The sequence below is a fragment of the Pelodiscus sinensis genome, chromosome 31 (genome assembly GCF_052426305.1).
Source record: "Pelodiscus sinensis isolate ZL-2025 chromosome 31, ASM5242630v1, whole genome shotgun sequence".
NCBI classification, from domain to species: domain Eukaryota; kingdom Metazoa; phylum Chordata; order Testudines; family Trionychidae; genus Pelodiscus; species Pelodiscus sinensis.
In genome coordinates this window covers 13,006,432-13,028,320 of record NC_143082.1, presented here as the reverse complement: position 1 = coordinate 13,028,320, position 21,889 = coordinate 13,006,432, and the positions used below count along the sequence as shown (strand labels likewise).

The 21,889-nt window shown below is 59.4% G+C and overlaps 2 protein-coding genes across 4 annotated transcripts; one reads left to right on the top strand and one right to left on the bottom strand.

Moving 5' to 3' along the window:
* The first annotated feature begins 1,024 nt into the window (after positions 1-1,024).
* On the top strand, positions 1,025-10,441 carry LOC102453846 (retinol dehydrogenase 16). The gene is made up of 5 exons (XM_089774685.1): positions 1,025-1,170; positions 2,716-3,046; positions 3,906-4,164; positions 6,550-6,713; positions 9,830-10,441. Exons 2-5 carry the CDS (start codon positions 2,734-2,736, stop codon positions 10,048-10,050), a joined length of 957 nt encoding a protein of 318 aa, XP_089630811.1. The 5' UTR covers positions 1,025-1,170; positions 2,716-2,733; the 3' UTR covers positions 10,051-10,441.
* Positions 10,442-15,049: 4,608 nt separating this feature from the next.
* Positions 15,050-21,630, bottom strand: LOC102454079 (retinol dehydrogenase 16-like). Of its 3 annotated transcripts, XR_012896620.2 has the most exons (6): positions 21,484-21,630; positions 18,712-19,142; positions 18,043-18,301; positions 16,734-16,897; positions 15,655-16,293; positions 15,050-15,249 (listed from the first exon to the last, which is right to left on the bottom strand). XR_012896620.2 is itself a non-coding variant. In XM_075901849.2 (5 exons), the coding sequence occupies exons 2-5, from the start codon at positions 19,022-19,024 to the stop codon at positions 16,076-16,078; spliced, it is 954 nt and encodes a 317-aa protein (XP_075757964.2). In that variant the 5' UTR covers positions 19,025-19,142; positions 21,484-21,630; the 3' UTR covers positions 15,050-16,075. The 3 variants fall into 3 exon arrangements, 2 of the variants coding, with proteins under 2 accessions (XP_075757964.2, XP_075757965.2); XM_075901849.2 differs by having other exon boundaries at positions 15,050-16,293; XM_075901850.2 differs by lacking the exon at positions 21,484-21,630 and adding an exon at positions 21,179-21,380 and having other exon boundaries at positions 15,050-16,293.
* Positions 21,631-21,889: the final 259 nt, after the last annotated feature.

Genomic DNA, 21,889 nt, shown 5'->3' with positions numbered 1-21,889 from the left:
TCCAGGCAAGCCTGGGGCCAGCTCCAGCCCCCGGGTCGAGGGGGAAGCCCAAGCAGATGGAAGAGCCTGCCCTAAAAGAGACATACGCCTGCCGCCCCCGGCAAAGGCGTCCTTTGCACCCGCATCCTCTCAGACCCCTGCAGGGAGGAAGAGGGTCCCGCTTTGCAATGCAGCATCCCCCGGCCTTGTCCGGAGGGAGAGTCCAGCAGAGGCGTCCCCCTCTTCTCCTCTGGCTCCGGCCTCTGGGTAGAGGTTGGCTCTGCTGTGGGGCGTCGGGTGTTCCTCTGGTTGGACGTTCTGCGGGGACGGACCCGTCCATCCCACCAATCGCGGCCTAATGTTTTCTCGGTCAGGCTGAGAGAGACCTGGGCAGAGGGCAGGAGCCGACAGCGCCGGAGGCTGCAGCCGAGCGGGGCCCCAGGTAAGGGGGCGAGTTCCAGGCTGCTCCCCCAGCAGCGCGTCCGCCGGATTCACCCCAGTTGGGCGGAGGGGGGACAGATCCTGGTGCTGAGGGTACACACTTGGCAACTCTCGGTTTCACGGCGGGAATTTGCCCCCCCGCCCATGCGTCTCGGCCCGGAGAGCGAACAGCCGAGGTGCGGTGCAGACCGGCCCCGCCGCTGGTCCCACCGCCACCCCGTCAGCACAGCAAGTTCCTGAGGGCTGCTGCCGTGGGATGGGCTGGCCTGCCTCCTACCCCCCACCCGAAGCTGCAAGAGCACCCGGCCCCATGGACTCCAGTGGGGTGAGGCAGGCTCTGGACGAGCCCCACCCCCCACCACTCCGGCAGTTCCCCTCCCCGATGGGTATTTTTCACCCCCACTTCCTAGATGTCCTCTCCGCACGGCTCCGCCAAGTCCCTCGGTCCTGTCCCATGGCCTCCTGCACATCCAGGTCTGGGGAAACCCGTCCCACACCGGGGCCATCCCACCTCCCGGCTAATCCTGGGCTCTTTGCTCCCTGGCACAAAGGTCAACGTGTGATCAGCAGTGGCAGGGCGGCTGGAAAAAAAGCCTCTGGGGGAATCCGCGTCATGTGACCCATGAAAAACTCTTGACAGAGGATACAGGAGAGGAGTGGATCTAGCGCTGGGCTGGCCTCAGGAGAGCCGGAAATAGACACACACACCCCACTCCACCAATCTGCCAGTGACCTGCTGGGTGATCTTGGGTGAGTTGTGACATGTGCCTCAGTTTCCCCTCTCTGTGCCTCAATTTCCCCTCCCTCCCTTTGTCAAAATAGATTTCAAGGCCCCAGTTTTTGCAGTTCCTTAAGTCTCAGGGTGAGGTGGCTGAATGTCCTTTAAAATCTGGCTGGTCTTGCTTTCTGTCTGTGCCCGTCTGCCTCGGAGGGGGGCCAGGATCTCTTTTGGGACATGGGAAAGGAGGAGGGAAGGAGCCCGTTAGGCCCCTCTGGCTAACGGCAGGGATCTGCTGGCTGGATTCCCGGGGCTCTGTTGCAAGAGCCGGGGCTCTTTGAAGGAGGGGAGGAGGCTAACCCCAGGCAAACAAGGCCAATTAACCTGGGCACCCGGGTAAATGATTTACCCCGATCCCGCAGTGCTTAGCAGCCGCCAGGAGGGATCCTGACTACAGAGGAAAATCCCCAACTCCTGCTGGGACAGCAGGGGCTGTCAGGGAGGGCTGTTGAGTGGCACTAAACCCAGGGGAAGTCCAGTGCAGGGAGTAGGAGGAAAGTTTGAGCCCTGTTGTTGATAACCCATCCCTGAGCCGGAGGCAACGGACAGGCTCCAGAGGCCCAAATTGAGAGACAGACCCTTGGCCCAACCAGTTTCCAGTCACTGCCTACAAAAGGAGGAGGGTTATCCCCTTTGTGTAGATGAGGAAACTGAGGCCTGGGTAAGCAAGTGACTTGCCCAAGGTTGCATGAGGAATCGGTGGCAGAGCTGGGAATCAGACTAGAGATGTTAAATATCAGTTCATTGAATAGTCGATTAACCTCACGAATTCTTAATGGTTACTCGACTATTCTATAGTCCTTGGGGGTGGGGCTGGCAGCCAGGGCGCTCCAGACCCACTCCCGAGGAGCCCCCGCCACTCTGCCCTGCTGCCTCTGATACAGGGTGCCAGGCAGGAGCTGGTCCACAAGGGGAGCTGCTTTAAAAATACAGAGGCAGCAGGGCGGGGTGGCAGCAGCCCCTGCCCAGGGGGTGGATCTAAGCTCCCGGACCCACGCAAGCCGGAACTGAGCCAGGCTGCCTGTCCGCACTTTAATTGCAGAGCCGCAGCGGGGGTGGGTGCCGGACCCAGTGCGAGCCAGGACTGAGCTGGGCCACTGGCTAGCCTGCTAAAAATGTACTGGCTGGGCGGGGGAGGGAAATGTGTGTAGCCTGCAGCATAAGCCGATTAGCTTTTGCGTATCCGTTAATCCAGTGGTTCCCAAACTTTTCGGCATCACGCCGCCTTTTTGATTTTTGAGAAACCCTCATGCCGCCCCCTCCCAAAAAAATAGCAGCAAAACTTGGTGGGATTGACGGGGGGGTGTAGCTGGGTCGCCTCGCCCCCCCCCCCGGAATTTCTTCACCCCCCCCAGGGGGTACGCCCCCCAGTTTGGGAACCCATGCGTTAATGGGTTCATCGACTCCACTGTTACATCCCTACATCTGAGCCGGTTCTCCTGAGTCCACCAGCCCGTCGGACACCCCCTGAGACAAAGGCGGTGCCCTATAAAGCTTCTATTTCCTCTCCCACCCAGACGACCCCCCCCGGGAGCATGTGGCTGTACCTGGCTGCCCTGCTGGGGCTGTACTTCCTGCACCGATGGTACCGGGAGCAGCAGACTGTCGAGGGGCTGTCGGAGAAACACGTCCTGATCACCGGCTGCGACTCTGGCTTCGGGAACCTGCTGGCCAGGCAGCTGGACGCACGGGGGCTGCGGGTGCTGGCGGCTTGTCTCACCCCGCAGGGAGTGGAGCAGCTGAGGCAGGCGACCTCGGAGCGGCTGCAGACGGTGATCCTGGACGTCACCCGCAGTGACAGCATCGCCGCGGTGGCTGCCTGGGTGAAGGCGCAAGTGGGGGACAAAGGTGGGGCCCAGGTGTGGCTGTGCCCGTCCCTCACCTGCCCCGGGCCACACCCCTTGCTGGAGACTCATTACGGGCGTTGAGTGCCGTCCTAGCTGGGGGCAGAGGGTGTGTGGCAAAGGCCTTCGCTGCGCTTTGCTCCCCTGAATGTCCCCCTGGATTAAGCTGCCCCCACAGGGTCGACAGGCTGTGACAGGCTCAGACGTGCCCGGGAACTGAAGCCACGCCTCCCAAGTCCTAACCACTAGGCCGCCCTTCCTCTTGGGCCTAGCCTGCTGGGGTCTGCATGCCAAGGCGGTGTGGGGCGCAGAGTCCACAGACCATGTGACTCGCCCTGTTCCCAGAGAGCCGAGTGAGAGCTTTGCTGGTGTCCTCCGGACCTCCCCTACTGGCTCCGGGGTGGGGGGTGCGGCACAGCTCTGGAGAGGACAGCCCGCCCAGCCGTGGGGAGATCTGGGAGCGAGCTGCAGGTGGCGGGAGAGGAGCGGCTCTGTGGGACCCAGCTCTCCGAGCAGATTGGCACCGCGGACGGGGGCTGCTGCCAACGCGGGGCGGCAGCCAGCCAGCCAGTCCGTGCGGGGAGCTGGTTTTTAAACTGGCTTCCTTTGCGGACCAGCTCTGCCTGCCTCCCTGTGCTGCTGCCTCTGATGCAGAGGCAGCAGCGTGGGTGGCAGAGGGCTCCCCGGGCGTGGGGCCGGAGTGCCCTGGCTGTCCCGGGGACTATCGAATACTTGTGTGACCGCTGAGATTTCACGCGGTTACACGCCTGTTCAGTTGCATGATATCTGACACCCCTAGGAGGGACAGGAGAGGGGATAAGATCCCTCACTTATACGCCCCGCCCCACCCCATCTCTACCCAGGGCTGTGGGGCTTGGTGAACAACGCCGGCATCTCCCTTCCCGTGGCCCCCAACGAGTGGCTGACCAAGGACGACTTCCTCACGGTGCTGAACGTGAACCTGCTCGGCCTCATCGAGGTGACCCTCAGCCTCCTGCCCCTGGTGAAGCGAGCCAGGGGCCGGGTCGTCAATGTAGCCAGCGTGATGGGCCGCCTGTCCGTCTTCGGAGGGGGCTACTGCCCTTCTAAGTACGGCGTGGAGGCGTTCTCCGACAGCCTCCGGTGAGTCATCCGTGGGCACGGCCTCAGTGTCCCCCCGTCTTTGGACACCCCCCCCACATACACACTCACCCTGGCACACTGAGTCATCAGGGGCCAATCAGTGAATGTGCACATGGAAGTACTCCTGGCCGCACGCAAAGAACACGGACCTGAGGCCCGGCGCAGACGTGACACGTGTGTATTGATGCACAAAATGCACCTGCGTGTTGTCTCCCTCTCGTGGCTGGGTGAGGATTCGTTCCGTCACCCTGGGCTCTTAAAAACGTGCCCATTGTGGGCAGGTTAGCGGCCTCCCACCAGCGAGGAAGGGACTCTGGCACCCTGCCTAGCCCTGGTGAGTCAGGGTAGGGAAGGAAAGGGGAAACAGAAGCAAAGTTGGTGACTGTAGGCGAAGGGTGTGTCTCCCTCCGGCCAGCTGGCCTGTTGGCCCGGAGCAGGACTTCATGCCTTCTCGTTCGGGCTGCCGTGCGCGTCCGAAAGGTAGGGTTGTGGAGTGATTCCCGGGCGTGGCGGCGCGGCGAGGCCGGGCGTGAACCCACCGCGCCCCAGCTGGCCGCATGTAACGTCACGGTGCCTCGGCTCTCCGAGAGCTGCAGATCCACACCCGGCTCGCTGCGCAGAGAGCCTCAACGGAGACTTTTCTTTGTCCATGTGCCCGCTGCGAGGGCCTTGTCTCTACTGGAGCGCTGCTGGTGTTTATGTCCCTCAGGCGTTACACCAAGTGCTTCCAGCCGGTTTCAACACCCCCACTCTAAGCTGCCCTTTTCCTGAAGCCGGAGCACACGGAGGGGGGAGGGCGCCGGACTAACAAAGCTGGTTTGAATTCAGACCCCAAATTATACGGGTGTGACTTTCCTGGGTGCGTCCGGCCCCGGGCGTGTGTCTGGGGCGCCATTTCCAAACCAGCATCTGAAAGGCCGACCCTACGTATGAACCAGCTTCTGGGAGCAACTCGGGATGTAAAAAAACGGTTAATAATGCAACTGCTGTAGAGCCAGCGGCCTGGGGCAGCAGCCGGCTGCCTGGGAGTGGAGCCAGGAACTGGCGTGTAATGTAACAGAAACCGATACGCTGGTGCTTATGGGTTGGCCGTTTAAATGGTCCGTTTCAAAACGCAGCATGAAAGGGAAGCTGCAGTTTCATTTCCAAGTGTGATACCCACAACAGAGGTTTAAACAAAGACCTTATTGGGATCACCCGCTACATTCCACAGCCTAATGACATAGAAAGCCCAGCACCAGGTACTTAAAAGTACCTCTCGATCAGCTTCATTTAGCACGGTCGCTCTAACTGACGATTCCTTTCCCATTTTCTCTCCTTTCCTTCCCCGTCTCTTCTCTTTCTCTGCTCTTGATTTGGAACCTAGACCCCTTTAACTCCAGTCATCTGAAGAAGTGGGCTGTACCCACGGGAGTCCATCATACTGTCTATGGTGCGGCAGGACTATTCATCGTGGCTTTAAGTTTTTCCATCCCTATTAACGACCCTGTCCTGGGGTCAATCCATACCCCGTAGCCACAGGAGCAGGGATGCAGGAGGGGAGAGGAAGTCTCCTTGACTAGGACCCAAGCTGTCCTTCCCCACCTGGGCTCATCCCAGGGCGAAGGCCACAGCTCTGCTCCCAGTGGCAGGAAACCCTGCTAGCGTAGGTTCAATTCCCAGCAACTCTCGGTAGTATAGCTTATACCGGCCTGCAAAAAAAGCACAAAGCACATGGATGCTGGTCTCACCCGTCTCCCTGATGTGGCTAGCCTGGTGCACGGGTCTGGTTTCAAGCTGGCCCGGGTCCCAGGAAGGTCTCGGAGCTGCCAAGCAGCATGTGAGATGCTTCCGCAGCCTGACGGCCTTTTCCCAGGCCACTTTGGAAGAGCTCCGTGCCAACGGGAAAGCTTGGCCCTCTCATGACCAATGCAAGAGAGGAACCCTTCCCCGCCCTGTCTCGCCTGTGTCCTGTGACCGGACCGGCACCAGCTCCGGAAGCCAGTTTGATCCTGCAGAGGGAGGCCATCGGGAAAGCAGAGCCCAGCTTACCCAAAAGAGCCAATTCTGGGGACCAGACTCCTTCGCACCCGGGCCGTTATGTCGGTCACAAAGACCTACCAGAAAAGTTTCCCCATAGGGGAAGGGGCCGGGCAGACGGAACCACATGTGGAGGGATTCAGGATAACTCCTCTGTGTTTCATTGGCATCTACCTCACTCCACATTAACGTCCGAGTGTAGACAACCCCCAAAGCACCTTTATCCCTGTGCAGCTGTGTCTGCGGGGGTGGTAGGAGCCACCAGACGTGGCTTCCCGGGTCCAAGATGCATGTTTCAGGCCCCGTCCTGGGCCCCGGGGAGGGGCTGGACCCCCTCCCGGTTAACCCTGCGTCCTCCGGTTTCAGGCGGGAGATGCTGCCCTTCGGGGTGAAGGTGTGTATGATCGAGCCAGGCTATTTCCGCACCGCGATCACCAACGCCAAGCTTGTCACGGAGAACTTCACTCGCCTCTGGGAGCAGCTTCCGGAGGAAACCAAAGCGAGTTACGGGGAGATTTTCTTGCAAGGCTGTGAGTACGGCTCCCATTCCCTTCCCCAGCAGCCGGCAGCTAAAACATACCCTTCCCTACTCCCCAGCCTGCATGGCAGCAGAGCCCCCTGTAACACTGAGGCTACGTCTACACTGCATGCAAATGAGGCACGGATTAGCATATTGTCATGTCTCATTTGCATAATTTATGCGCACTTTTTTTTTTTTTTTTGCGCAAAACCCCCAGTTTTCTGCAAGATCCTTATGCCTCATAAGGGTCTTTCAGGAAAAGGGGTTTTTGTGCCAAAAAAAAAGTCCACACTACTTTTTTTTCTGCAAAAACCCTTTGCACAAAAACGGTGTGCATAAAATATGCAAATGAGGTGCATCGAGATGCTAATCCACACCTCATTTGCATACTCACTGCTGGCAAAACCGGCAGTGTAGACGAAGCCTATGAGGGTCAAATCAGGGCGAGTTGCTTTGAGACCGGGATTTAGAGATCCTTTAGGATCTACAATCTAACGATTGACTAATGAACGCCAAGAAGGAATGGATGGGAACTGAAATTGTTAAAGGAATCACGGTACATACGCCAGTAGTATAGGTCTCGGTGCAGGCTTGTGGCAGAGATGGGCGAATCCGATGGCTTAAAACAAGTCTCTGGAATACATCCTCTGGGAGGATGGGTCTGTCATGGCTTCTTCCCCACTCTGGCATGATAAATGCAGAAGTGGGGGCCAGCAAGAGTACCCCAAAGCCTTATCTACCAGGCTTTGGTATAAAACTTCCCCCCAAGATCTTAAAAACCTAGATCTTGGGAATAAAACTTCCGCTGCCGCCACCCAAATGTTGATAAAAAAATCAGGGGAAAGATCATTTGGGAAATCTTACCCCTAAAGCAAAAATCAGGGCACACCATTAACCACTGCCAGGTTAATAAAAAGAAAAGAAAGAACTTTTATTATTACAACAATATTCCGGTTGCAAGTATAATGACTAGAGAGGAAGGTAACAAAATATACTCATGGAGAAACTCCGTGGGCCTAGAACTTAGTTACAAAGAAAAGCCAAAACATCTTTTAAGCAGTGCCAGATCTCAGATCCCATACCCAATCCTTAAAACAATAAAACCTAACGAAACTGCCTAAACCTTACCCTACTTACAGAAAATGAAGAATGGTGTCTTGGAGAGAGAGAGAGAGAGAGAGACATGCTTGTCCCTCTCTGTAGCTGCAGAGAACATACCCAGAGACACAAAAGGGAGAAAGGAAAAAAACCCAAATTCCTTTGTCCCAGTTTGAAAAGTCCCACCTACATTCCTATTGGTCACTCCACCTGGCTAGGTGTAGTTAACCACTTAATCCCCAGGCTGCTGGCTAACCCTCATAATCATGACAGGGTCCTCAGCCCTTCCAGGCGTCCATTGCTAGCAGAGATCCTTCCGTGGGGATTCGCCAGGTTGAAGTCCAAATGGAGGAGCCCTCAGAGCCTTGTTGATGGGAATCCCATTGTTCCGGCTGTGGGAAAGCATGTCCCAAGCCGGGGTTTGTCACATGAGCAAGTCTCGTGTCCAGGCAGGACTCAGCGCTAGCTAGGCAGCCACCGTCCCTCACGTGCTGGCCTAATGTTCGCGGCAAAGCTCCTCAGATGTGCATTCCCCCCCCCCTTCCAATGTGCATTGTCAGTCAAGAGCTGCTATTCCCTTGACCAACCGTCTTCTCACAATAGGCTGGCCAAGCCTTCTGTTGTTGTGGGGGAGGTCTAGGCTGGAGATTAGGAAAAACTATTGCCCTAGGCGGGAGGGAAGCACTGGGATGGGTTCCCTAGGGAGGGGGTGGAATCTCCATCCCTAGAAGTGTTTAAGTCCTGGCTGGACAAAGCCCTGGCTGGGATGATTGAGTTGGGTTGGTCCTGCTTTGGGCAGGGGGCTGGACTTGACTCCTGAGATCTCTGCCCGCCCGGGATTCTAGGATTTCTATGATGGCTCCCAGAAGCAAATATTTGAACGACAAGTACAGAGTCCACACTCCTAACTTCAAATCATGTTTGTATGTTCCTCTCCCAATCCAATCCCGTCGCCCCGCCTTCGTGTCACAGCACACAGGGCAGCTACCGGGCCAGAGTCTCAGCTGCTGTGCATTGTCCCGGAGCGGTTTTGCACCCCCACCTTGCACTCGTGCAAATGACACCACGCTGTGCACGCTGTGACGGTTCGTTCCTGTGTCCGGGCAGCCACTTAGGCCTTATGCAGGGAGGTAGTTGGGTGGTTTTGTTCCAGTCCTGGTAGCTCAGCCCCGCTGGCTGACGTGGATTGAAAAGCCCGTTGGTAAACGGGAATGCACCATTCTGAGAGGTTTGGATGTGCATGTGGGTAGGGTTGCCAAGTGTCCGGTATTGAACCGGACAGTTTGATATTTTCGCCTCCTGTCTGGTAAAAAAAATTCAGAAAATACCGGACACCTAAAATGCACCTAGGGCCAAGCACAGACCACAGCACGGCCGAAAGCTTCATGGAGCTGGGCGCCCAGGTGACTTAGGCACCAAATTCCCCTCACTGCTTTTGAACACTCCAGGGCTGTGTCTAGACTGGCCAGTTTTTTCTGGAAAATCAGCCGCTTTTCCGGAAAAACTTGCCCGCTGTCTACACTGGCCGCTTGAATTTCCGCAAAAGCACTGACTTCCGACTGTAAGAAATCAGTGCTGCTTGCGGAAATACTATTCTGCTCCCGTTCAGGCAAAAGTCCCTTTGTGCAAAACTTTTGTACAAAAGGGCCAGTGTAGACAGCTCAGATTTGTTTTCCGCAAAAAAGCCCCGTTCGCAAAAATAGCCAATCTAGACGCTCTGTTCCGAAAATGCTTTTAATGGAAAACTTTTCCGTTAAAAGCATTTCCGGAAAATCATGCCAAGCTAGATGCAGCCCAGGAGGTTGTCCCCAGCCACCAGCCCTTTGCAGATCTGGCCCCTGGCACCAGTCGCTCGGCTGGTGCCCCTCCCCCCCCAGGAGCCCGGTTTCCAAATCCAGCTGCAGGTCTCCCAGTGCTGGCAGCCGGTGTGAAGTTGGTCTCATGGTCTGTCCGCCTCCGTTGGCCTCTCGGTCCAGCGCTGGTTGGTTCTACCCCCAGCGTGGCCTGACTGTGCTTTTGCCCACGCAGTTATCAGTAGCACCCACGACATGCAGAAAGCCTGCAACACCGACCTGTCCATCGTGACCGGCTGCATGACGCACGCGCTGACGGCCCGTCACCCCCGCACCCGCTACTCGGCTGGCTGGGACGCCAAGCTGGTCTACCTCCCGCTGAGTTACCTGCCCACCTCCTTCGCCGACTTCGTGCTGTCGTGGTCCTACCCGCCTGTGGCCCAGAAAGCCACGTAGGCGCACGTGGCGGGGCTCCGCACAGCGCCCGGAGAAGGGTGCGTAAAAGTAGAAAGTTATATTGTACGAGAAAGATGAATTATATTGTAATAATTGAATAAGTTGGAGGAATACTGTTTGTCTCCGAACAGGAAAGAGATGATTATGTTTGTAGGTATGCGGATCAGAATGAAACCAGGTGTCCCTGGGATGACAGGAAAAGGAACATTAGGTGTTAGGTAGAAAGTAATTGAGGTAGCCAGAGAGATATGGACAGGAGCTTGCTGTGTGCTTGATGTGGAAATGAAGATACTTGACTAGTCTCATCCTGATCATGTGAAGTTTTGCCACCTTTTAATCTTGTTAAGTTGCCTTTCTTCTGACTGTATAAATCAAAGGGGTTTGAGCCTTGTATGGGACTCACATTTTCTGGGCGTATTAGCAGAGCGGCTTTGATAATCAACAGAGCGGTCTGACACATCTGTGAATCCTGCGTGTCTGACTTTGACACGTGGCTGCCACGCGGGGCCGGAATTCCTGGCGGGTGGGAGACGTGTCTCCTGGCATGGGACTGCCTGCTGGCTCTGCAAATCACTTCTTAATTACAAGGGTTTAATCAACGCCAAGCGCGTCGGAGATCTGTCCTGGCTCTGTGGAACCAGTTGGCTGCACCGGCATCCCCGCTTCTGTGTGCCCAGGCCTGGAATATGGTTTCCTAACCCAGCACGTAACAGATCCTGTCAGAATCACCACGAATCTCCCCATGTCTTCAGCCATTCCTGAGGCCCTTGCGAGACGTTATTAGCTGCTGGTGCATCCCTGTGTCGGGAGACCCAGCTGCCACATTTCTAGCTGAGGAAGCAGCCTGTCTAAATCCAAAGGCCCCAGAACTCACAGCCAGCCAGCCTCCATCTCCGGCAGACAAATTCCTACGTAGCCACTGCCACTGCTTGTTGTGGGACCACAGGCTGGGCCCTGCACAGATGCTGAGTTGCACCCTGCACCGACACGTGGGCCTGCTAAACAGAGCCTGCTGACAGAGGGTGGGAGAAATGAAAAATGACTGTGCCCATTTTACAGACGGGACACTGAGGCGTCTGGGTTCAGTGGCTGAAATCCAGCGAGAGCCCGCCTTTGTGGGGAAGTCCTAAACTCTTTGTGGAATCTCCATCCCTGGAGATATTTAAGAGCAGGTTAGACAGACATCTATCAGGGATGGTCCAGAGCAGTGTTTCTTAAACTTTTTGAGACCCAGGAACACCAAACAATAATTTTTTTTATGCGGAACACCAAGGATTTTTGGTTGAGCAAAAAAAAAAAAAAGGTCGCCTTCCCCTTTAAGGGTGGCCATTTTGAATTCTGTTCTCCGCGGCACACCTCCGACTATCTGCCGGTGAGCCACAGAAACACTAGTCTAGAGACAGTGCTCGAGGACTGGACTCAATGACCTCACAGGGTCCCTTCCAGTTCTAGGATGCTGTGGTTCGAGAATTCTATGACAGCTTCTCATACAAACTCTTTGCCCCTCCCCTCCACATACACACCCCTGGGTGTTTTCTTTTTTTTTTTTAAATAAATCTGAGAGCCCTCCCTACTGGAAGCTGCAGGGCGGGGTTTATTCCGTGTGAGAGGACTGCTGGAGAGGATGCACCGTGGGGAGGACCGACTCAGGTGGCGGAGAGCAAATGATGCTCCGTCGCATCACTCGAGCGGGTTTGTAATGCCAAGTGTCCTAAAAGTACATTTCGGGATAAAGAAGAGCCTTGAATGCCGGTTGGTCAGGGTGAAATTCACCAGCGGTAATTTCACCGGCTGTAGCTTAGGGATTGATTACAGTCCAGTGTAGCATAGGAACAAAGTCAATAAAGCCCAGAGGCCCGGCCCCAGCACCGCGTCGCTGTGGGTCTGGTTGGTGTTTGCGGGGTGCCTTACGGCCGCTGGGCGAGGTGCGGGATGAGCCAGGCGATAGCTTGTCTCGGGCCAGCATCCGTAAGGGAAAGCCAGGAACAATGTGTGAGCTGCCCCTCAGTAGCTCCGGCAGAGCCCCCGCCCTCTCCCCGTGACTGGCAGGGCTCTCACCCGCCTCCCTGGGAACCGGCAGGGTGCAATCAGGCCGCAGGAGAGATGCACGAGAAAGCGAAGAGGCGCCGGGCCGGGTGAAACGGACACGACGCAAAACCAAAGGGAAAAGAAAAGTTAAAAAAGATTTGACAAGGTAAGTGGGGAGGGTTAGGGGGGACCCAGAGGGGGGGAGCCCCACCGAGAGCCCTACTGGGCTACAGTATGGAAACTGTCTCCACTTGGAGAGCGATGGAGACCCCCCCCTACTCCCATAGAGACTGCTGGAGACACCCCCTCCCCCATAGAGGGCGATGGAGACACCCCGCATGCAGAATCTGGAGTCCCCCAGCTGGGCCTGATCCCGGTCCCCCTGCACCCAACCCCAACCTGGGGAGAGTAAGTGAGGCTAGGGGCGAGCAAGGGACAGAGGGAGGGGGGGTGGAGTGAGCAGGGGCGGGGCTTCAGAGCAGGGGCGGGGCCCCGGCTTCAGGGGCAGGGTGGAGCAGGGGATTAGGCAGCTGGCAGCCCTACCAGGCGGGTGTGAAGACACGCACATCCCGTGCTGCTGGACACGGGCCAGGGCGGGCGCGGCACAGCCCAAAGGCCAGGCATGGGGCTTGTTCGGGCGTGGGGGAGGGGCAGGGGGGCACGGCCCGTTCCGCCCTGGGGCCCGGAGCTGCCGGTACCGATCCCTCCCGGGAAACGCACCCAAGCTGCATGATTCTCTCCGGGCACCGTCCGCCTCCCACGTCCGCGGCGAGGGGCGGTGATCTTGCGGCCACGCAGGGCGGGCGAGGGCCCCGGGGCGATCTTGCTTCGGCCCCACGTGGCCAGCCCCCCCGCCCTGGTTCGCCCCCTGCGGGCGACCTGCTAGCAGCTGCGTTGCGGCGCCCTGCAAACCCGCAGCCATCCCCTTTGCAGAGAGCCGCGGCCCTGTCAATGTGCGGGTATGCGCTGTATAGCCGCAGACAGGGCTGCCCTTGGGGGGGCCAGGGCCTGGGGCCACCCCCCCACCACGTCCCAAGTGCGGGGCCAAGGGCAACTCTCCGCTACAGACCCCGCCCCCTCTCCACGCTTCCCCCAAGCTCCCTGCCCCCTCACCTGAGCAATTCTAGCTGGGGAATCCCAAGGGGGCTGCTGGGGGCAACAGCAGAAACTCACCCCCCTCCCCACACTTACCCCAGCAGCCTGCTCTGCTCTGCCCCATTGCCGCCCGGCACGCCTTGGGTCTGTGCCCCAGAGACAGGCGCCGGCTGGGAGTCCTGGGGCGCTCGACTCGGGCTGCTTGCTGGTTAGACACGAGCCAGCCCCAGGGACATGCACGGAGGTGCCTGGAACCCTGCGAATTAGTGAGACCCCGGGCGGGGGCGGCGCCAAGGGACTACCTGGGAGGGGTGGGTCCTACCTGGTCTTAGAAACCGCCCAGGGCAGGGAGCCGCCCCCCTGACGCACACACCCCCCTGCACACACAACACACACCCCTACACACACTCACACACACCCCTACACACACACACACAGACACCCCTACACACACTAACACACACCACTACACACACTAACACACACACACACCTCTACATCCCATGTACCTACACACACAAACACAAAACACACACCCCTACACACACAACACACACCCCTACACACACACACGCACCCCTACACACACTAACACACACACACACACCTCTACATCCCATGTACCTACACACACAAACACAAAACACACACCCCTACACACACAGAGAGACACCCCTACACACACACACACGCACCCCTACAAACACTAACACACACACACACACACACCTCTACATCCCATGTACCTACACACACACACACACAAAACACACACCTCTACACACACACACACAGCGACACCCCTACACACACACACCCCTACACTCAGACACCCCTACACACACACACACCTACATCCCATGCAGCTACACACACACAATTACACACACACACCTATACACACACACAAACACACACCCCTACACACACACACACCTACACACATACCCCCCTACACACACACACACACACACATATATACCCATCGCCAAGCTTCCTTGGTAACCTGGGTCAGCGCTTAACCTTAGGGGCAGAAAGGAGGAGGGAAAATGGGGGACTGGGCTAGTGCAGTGGGGAGTAGGAGAAGGGGCCCAGGCTGGCAGGGGGGGGAGGGAGAAAGGGGGCCCAGGCTGGCAGGGGGGGGAGGGAGAAAGGGCCCGGGGTGGCGTGGCTGCAGCCCGGCTCTCCCTGGTGGCTGGGGGGAGAGCCGGGTTGTCTACCCCCGCAGGAGGGGGGCTGCCAAGCACAGTGAGGGGTGCAGCCCCCTAGCGAACCCTCAACCTGTGCTATTGCTGTAGACATGCAGGGTGAGGGCTGGGAGGGGCCTCCCAGAAGCTTGACGGCTCCTTGAGAACGTCACAGATCGGTAAATAGGGCTGGTTTTCCTCTGGCCCTGTCCCTCCGAGGGGCCGAGAGTCCTCCAAGGACATTCTCCACGGCAGCCTGGAAGCTGTTTGCTTGGGCAGACACCCAGGGGTGATTCTGGTGCCGCCCAACTGATTAGCAGAGAGCCCACAGCGACCGGCAGCCGGTGTTTCTGCAGGTGGTGCGCATCTGCACATGCCTCGGTGCACGGATCAACATTTATACCGCACAGGAAAGGGGAACATTGCCTGGGACCCCTCTTGGGCACTGCACTTTCCCACTGAAAGTGAGAAAAGTTCAACATCACCACCACGGATTCCCGCCTTGGGCAAAATCTCTATAAAGGCAGGAAGCCAAACAATCGGGGCAGCTGCCGGATGGAGGACACCCCTGCTGACAACCCAAGATGCCTGCTGGAACCCTCTAAGACTGAACACCGGGAAGGATGGGGAGGCTTCCCAGTCTGCGAAAGACACCGAATTCGGGAGAAACAGTCCATGTAACCGGTGTCTTAGAGTGGTGAGCGGAGCTGGTGCGTTTTGTTTTATTTTGCTGAGTAACTTACTTTGCCCGGTGTGCTGCTGCTTACAGCCACTTTCACCCTGCTTTGTATACTCTTGTTTATTAATAAACCCAGTGTCTGTCACTGTAACAGGGCTCGCTGGACGTAAGGAAGCAGGTGCACAGTATGGGTATGTCTAGACTACATGCCTCTGCTGGCAGAGGCATGTAAATTAGACTACCCGACATAGTCAAGGAAGCAGGGATTTCAATATCCCCGGCTTCATTAAAATAAATATGGCCACTGCGCTGTGCTGGCTCCGTTGATCGTCGGCACAACGCGGCAGTCAAGACGTGGATCCGTCGGCAAGGAACGCCTTTGCCGACCGAGCCTGTAAACCTCGTTTCATGAGGCACAAGGGATCGGTCGGCAAAGGCTTTCCTTGCGACCGATCCGCGTCTTGACTGCCGCGTTGTGCCGACCATCAGCTGAGCCGGCACAGCGCGGCGGCCATTTTTATTTAAATGAAGCGGGGGATATTTAAATCCCTGCTTCATTGGCTATGTCGGGAAGTCTAATTTACAAGCCTCTGCCGGCAGAGGCATGGACGTAGCCTATGAGCGGTGCGCTGTGTAAGCTTTATCCAGGGCCAGATGGATTTAGCTGCAGTTTTCGTCCCGCTGGGCATGGCTGAGCCTCTGCTGTGGGTTCTGCCCCCCATCTCTGTGCAGGACAGAGAGGGGAGGGGTCGCCCCTGCGGGCTGGTAGCCAGGCTAAGGGGTACTTCCAGCACATGCAGGGACAGTCTCCAGGGGATCTTTATGACCAAGCCCATCACATGCCGCAGCTCAGAAGCTGGTACGTTACCCTGCGATTTGCGGCCACCTCCGGGAAGCCCCCTTCACATGGCAGCACCTCATTGAAGCCAGGGAATTAAGTCCTTTCACAGCTGATTCCAGCATGCTAGCGCCACGCAAGTTTCAAGCATAGTATCCTGCCCCCTCCCCTCGCGGACGTCTTCCCGGCCGACGCCCCCTAGATGCCGTGGGCTGGCTTGGGCTGCTGGCGGGTAGCCAGGAAATCTTGCCACGAGGTTGGCAAGTAGGAGACCGGGATGTAGTAGAATTGGGCGTCCCAGCCCCCGGAGTAGCGGGTGCGGGGGTGGCGGGCCGTCAGGGCGTGCTCCATGCAGTTGGTGACCAGGGAGAGGTTGGGGCTGGCGGTGGTGAACAGCTGTAGAATCTCCTTGCGATCTGTGGGCGGGAAGAGACACACGGGAAAACAGTCAGGCCTGGGGACGGGCAGCCAGAGGGGCGGGGAGCACGCGAGATTGAAATCGCACACACACCCCCGGCGCCGAAATCTCAGCCGCACGAAGGGCAAAGGATCCGGAGCTGCCAGGAGATTTCCAGGGGCATTGGACTAGAAATGTCTAGCTCCAGTGGTTCTCAAACTTTTCGGCATCACGCCCCCTTTTTGATTTTTGGGAAACCCTCACGCCCCCCCCCCCCAAAAATAGCAGCAAAACTTGGGGTGAGATTGATGGCGGTGTGTGGGGCTGGGTTGCCCCGTGTCCCCACTGGAATTTCTTCATGCCCCCCAATTTGGGAACCCATGGTCTAGCCCCACCCGCCCCCTGTCCGTCTGTCTCCTGCCCTCGTCCAGCCCCGGCACCTTCCCCCGGCGGACTCACAGGTGTCGAAGTAGGACTGCCCGTACGCCTCTTTAATCTCGGCAGGGGTCCGGTCCCACACCTCCTGCATCATGTCCGTGACCTTCTGGACGTTTAGGATGGGCGTCTGGAAGGCGCCCGGCTCTATGATGCTGATCTTGACTCCGAAAGGAAGGAGCTCCCGCCTGGAACAGAACGACGGGGTGTCACTGAGGGGTGGGGGGGTTCCTGGGCCCTGCACCCCCCCTCCGCACCCAGAGGCGCCACTCAGCCGGCAGGGAGAACAGAAAGTTGATTAATTCACAGGGACACAGAGCAGACTTGTCAGCACAGGCACCGGGAGCTGTCAGTGCTATCCATCTTGGGGAGAACAGGCCCAGCGCCAGGGCCCTGGGCATGGGCGGCCGGTATGCTAGGCAGGGAGAGGCCTTGCCTTTCCAAAGCGCCAGCCTGGCCCCGCCCACGCTCCGCCCCCAGAGCGCCCACGCTCCGCCCTCAAACCGCTAGCCTGGCCCTGCCCACGCTCCGCCCCCAGAGCTCCCACGCTCCGCCCCAAACCGCCAGCCTGGCCCCGCCCACGCTCCGCCCCCAAACCGCCAGCCTGGCCCCGCCCACGCTCCGCCCCCAGAGCACCCACGCTCCGCCCCCAAACCGCCAGCCTGGCCCCGCCCACGCTCTGCCCCCAGAGTGCCCACGCTCCGCCCCCAGAGCACCCACGCTCCACCCCCAGAGCACCAGCCTGGCCCTGCTGGAGGTGTCCTGGGGGTGGAGAATTGCTGCCCCCCCAGCGCCTGCTTTCTTCCATGATGGGGGCATGGCCTGGGCAGAAGGGGCGGAGCCAACTGAGACTCCTTCACACACTCAGCAACCGGCTCCAGCCCCCTCCTGGGCCCGGCTCCCCCAGCAAAAGCGGTCACCCTCCCCTCCCAGGCTCATAACCCCTCAGCGAGAGTCACCCCCCGAATTCCCATCGCAACCCGGGCCCCGGCGGCGTGCCCAGGGAAACTGAGGCACGCTGAGTTACGACCGAGCAGGGCAGTGGAAATCACATGCCGCATCACAAGCGAACAGAACGAACACACTCCCCGCTTTGTCAGACGTGGCTAAGAAAGCCCCCGCCCCTGCTGAGGCCCAGCCCCCTCCATATTGGCCCCCCCACCATACTCCCCCCTTCCTATATTGCTCCCCCCCTTAGTGCCCTCCCCCTCCCACCCCATTCTCCAGGGCATCAGACTTTGTAAGAGACTCACTGGACTTGCCCCAGGGTTCCTGGGCCAAATCCACCCCCGGGGAGGACAGGGCGGCGGGCCTGGCTCCGAATCGCTCGCACCTGAGGCTGTCGGAGAACGCTTCCACCCCATGCTTGGCCAGGCAGTAGCCCCCTCCGAAGAGGGCCAGGCGGCCCATCACGCTGGCCACGTTGACGACCCGGCCCCTGGCTCGCTTCACCAGGGGCAGGAGGCTGAGGGTCACCTCGATGGGGCCGAGCAGGTTCACGTTCAGCACCGTGGCGAAGTCGTCCTTCGTCAGCCACTCGTTGGGGGCCGATTTGCCCATGATCCCTGCATTGTTCACCAGGCCCCACAGCCCTGGGAGAGGGGACAGGGAGAGTGAGGGGTAAATCTCCTCCCAGCCTCCCCGGAGCAGGAGGACATGGGGAACTTTTCCCTCACCCAATTGCTCTCCGGGGTTTTCAGCGGAAACTGACGCGCCCGGGCCCGGGGGAAGGTACCTAGGGCCCCATTGCATCCCTACTCTGGGGCGCTTGGAGTATTGGGCCCTACCTTCCATCCTGCCCTCTCCCACCCCCACCCTGATACAGAGCCCCCCAGGGCAGCTCTGGTGGCAAACCCACCACCCCGCGTCTTTTGAAACCTGGGGATTGTGCTACCCGCTGCCCCGCTGTGGCCTCTGCCGCCGGCAGGACATGAATCAAGGCTGGGGAAACCTCCGGCAGAGGGGGCAGGATGCCAGCCCAGCCCGCTGGTCCAAGCCGCACCTTTGTCCCCCACTTGCGCCTTCACCCAGGCGGCCGCCGCGGCGATGCTGTCACTGCGGGAGACGTCCAGGATCACCGTCTGCAGCCGCTCCGAGGTCGCCTGCCTCAGCTGCTCCGCGCCCTGCGGGGTGAGACAAGCCGCCAGCACCCGCAGGCCCCGTGCGTCCAGCTGCCTGGCCAGCAGGTTCCCGAAGCCAGAGTCACAGCCGGTGATCAGGACGTGTTTCTCTCGGAGGTTCTCCACAGTCTGCTGCTCCCGGTACCATCGGCGCAGGAAGTACAGCCCCAGCAGGGCGGCCAGGTACAGCCACATGCTCCCAGGTGGGTGCCGGCCGCGGATGAAGCCCCACGGGGTAAGGGCGGGTGTTAATCCCAGGTGTCAGCGCTCGGCAATGCAACTTAGTGTGGGGTTCCCACGCCGGGGAGGGTTCCTAGGAATTGAAGAGGCCGGGAGGAAAGAAGGGAGGTTTTTCCCCGTCTCCCTTCTGCAGGAGACAATCCCTGTGGGATGGTATTTGGGCTGGCCTTAAAGGGGCCGCTCCCTGTCCTTTGGCGGTGGGAGCTTGCGGGGTTGCTGCTGCGCGTACAGCACAAGCAGGTCTCGGAGGGCTCGCACGAGGTGGGCACACCCAGAAGGGTGGGGGCGAAAAGAACAGCAGAGAGGGAAGGCGGCTGCTGCCGCCTGTGTCAGGCAGCTCTGGCAGCCTCGCAGCGGGAGACAGGCGGGCACAGCCCCCCGTGTGGATTGGCAGTGGGAGACCTGGCGTGGGCCAGGCCAAGGGGAGCTGGGGGCAGGAGGGCGCCAAAGGCAATGCCAGGCCCCGAGGGGGGCACGGTCCAAGCTGCCCCCCGTGCCGAGGCCATCCGCCAGGCGTTTGGCTGGGTTGCACCTGCCCTGGCTGGTGCCCAGCGAGCTGCTGGCAGACCGGCTGCGTGAGGCTTTCGCAGCAGAGTACGTGTCTGCCCGGCAGGGGTGCCAACTGTCTGGCTGTGCAAACCCAAAGGGCCCTGACCCCGCCCCTTTCTCAGGCCCCGCCCCTGCTCACTCCATCCCCCCCCACCACCAGAACTTGTACGCCCGCACCCTCGCTCACTTTCACCAAAGGGAGGGGTGTGGGGTGCAGGCTCAGGGAGGGGGTTTGGGGTGCAGGAAGGGGGTTGGCTGTGGGGGGTGCAGGTTCTGAGAGTGTGCAGGAGGGGGTGCAGGAGGGGATTCGGGGTGCAGGGTGCAGGAGGGGGTCAGGGGGCGGGATGGGGCGGTCGCCACACACCCCTGCCCACAGACCACACCCCGCAGCTCCCCTTGGCCTCGGTTTCCTGCTACAAAAAGCTGGGAGTCGGCATTTGGGTGGGGGCACCGTGGGAGACACCCCCCTTCGGGCGACTGTTGTATCACGCAAGCAAGGTAGTAACACGCTTCAGCAGGCCTTTATTTACCAAAGGCGAAACCCCTTTCCAAAGCTGCTGCTGCTCCCCTCTGTAGCCTCCCTCAGCCTGGCCCATCTCCTCCCCCGGCCTTCCTGCCTCCTGCGCTTCCAGAGTCCCAACAGCCCGTGCTCCAGTTCTAAGACTTACAAGCAGCATTGAAAACCCCACGGTGACCGATGTCTCGTTAAAGACCCCCCCCCCGTCCCGTCCCCCCATCGATAGCCTGACTTTTTCTTAAACACGGGCAGATTGTCCCGTATTTTCTGTCTCCCCCTCGTCAGAGCTGGTGGGTTCTGCTGCTCCTCCGTACCCGCCCCCACCGGCAGGCACCGTCTTCTCCCCGTGCTCAGGGAGAACTGGCCCCGATTGGCACACTGAGCTCGCCAACGGTTTGGCCGCCCCCCCCCTTCCTTCCGCACTCCCTCTGGCTGCGCTGGCACCCCAGCCCCACACAGCGCTGGCCCGGGGGAGCCTCTGCCCCCCAGCTGAGCTCTGGAGCAGCAGGCAGGAGGGGGGAGCGATTTCCAGCCTGCTCACACCCCGAACCTGCAGCCTCCCCCGCCGCCCGGGGCCAGGGGCTCAGCACCCTCTTCACCGGCCCCCTCCGGCCCCTAGGCATCCTCACCCCGCTGGAGCTTAACCCCTTCCTGCCTGCGCCGTAGCCACTGCCCGGGAGGCAGCTGGGTGACACTGGTGGCCAGCAGCAGCCTGGAGGGGGTTCGCTGCCTTTTGACGCTGTGTGGGCAGGAGAGGAGCAAGCTGCTTCCAGCCACAGGGGAGCAGGGGCGAGGGGGCAGAGATGGGCCCTACAAGACCATCCTCCCCACACCTCTTTCCCTGTGGCTGGAATCGACTCCCCTCCCCTCCCCTCCTGCCCAGTGCTCACCTGCTGCTGCTGGCCACACTCTGGGGTGAACCCCAAGAACGATGGGGAGAGCGTGTGTGTGTGTGTGACACCCACCCAGTTTGAACCCGAAAGCCGTAAAGAGAACGTAGGACTCTGGCCACCCGAGGTTAATGTGAAGAACCGTGCGCTCACTTGCCATTGTACTTGCTAGAATGCAACCGGATGTCCTGGATTCAGCGCAGGGAAAGAGAGTCGCACACACACCCCGCTCCCCAGGGCCGCAGGGACGGTGCGGGCGGGTGCAGCCCGGAGCCAGGGCGGCCCTGCTGTGAGGAGCAGCAGCCCCACGGCCCTTTGCAACCACCTGGGCCCCCGGGAAATTGTTCTCTCATTGGTGGGCCTGCCAAGGAAAAAACAACCCAGGGAAGGGGGGACAGCAGGAACCAGGCCCACTCCCAGGTGCAGCTCAGGATCCAGAAGGGACGGGGAATGTTTACCTGCAAAGTCTCCGCTTATCTTGAGTCCCAGCCCGGTCAGCCTGTGCGCTGGGGAACTGTTGACTTTAGAAATCAAACTGGAAGAATCTGGCACTTGGTGAGACACAGTCGCCTCCCTGCGGGGCCCAGCCGGGCAGGGGGACCTTGGCTGGAGGCTGAGTCCCCGCTGGAGGTGGAAAGTCCAGGGGCAAAGTCCTGCCTGTGATGAACAGCGGCTCACTGCATCCTGGGAGGGCAGCAGTGCCGTGTTTATTGGTGGCACCCTTCCCGCGGCGAACCCGGGAATGGGCGGGACGGGCTGTAAATCTAGAATGTTTCCTGGGCTGGTGCTGTCCTCTTGACCATATGGCAAAGCCGCCTAGGAAAGACCCCAGCAGGCTCTGACACGAGATCCTCCCTCCCCCCC

Bases quoted from the DNA above. Each gene is read 5' to 3' on its own strand.
- LOC102454079 (XM_075901849.2), bottom strand. From the start codon at position 19,024: ATGTGGCTGTACCTGGCCGCCCTGCTGGGGCTGTACTTCCTGCGCCGA. The intron at 18,302-18,711 runs GTGCGGCTTGGA...CCCCTCTCCCAG, and splicing joins GGCGCAAGTGGGGGACAAAG to GGCTGTGGGGCCTGGTGAAC. The intron at 16,898-18,042 runs GTGCGAGCGATT...GTTCTGTTCCAG, and splicing joins GCGTTCTCCGACAGCCTCAG to GCGGGAGCTCCTTCCTTTCG.
- LOC102453846 (XM_089774685.1), top strand. From the start codon at position 2,734: ATGTGGCTGTACCTGGCTGCCCTGCTGGGGCTGTACTTCCTGCACCGA. The intron at 3,047-3,905 runs GTGGGGCCCAGG...ATCTCTACCCAG, and splicing joins GGCGCAAGTGGGGGACAAAG to GGCTGTGGGGCTTGGTGAAC. The intron at 4,165-6,549 runs GTGAGTCATCCG...CTCCGGTTTCAG, and splicing joins GCGTTCTCCGACAGCCTCCG to GCGGGAGATGCTGCCCTTCG.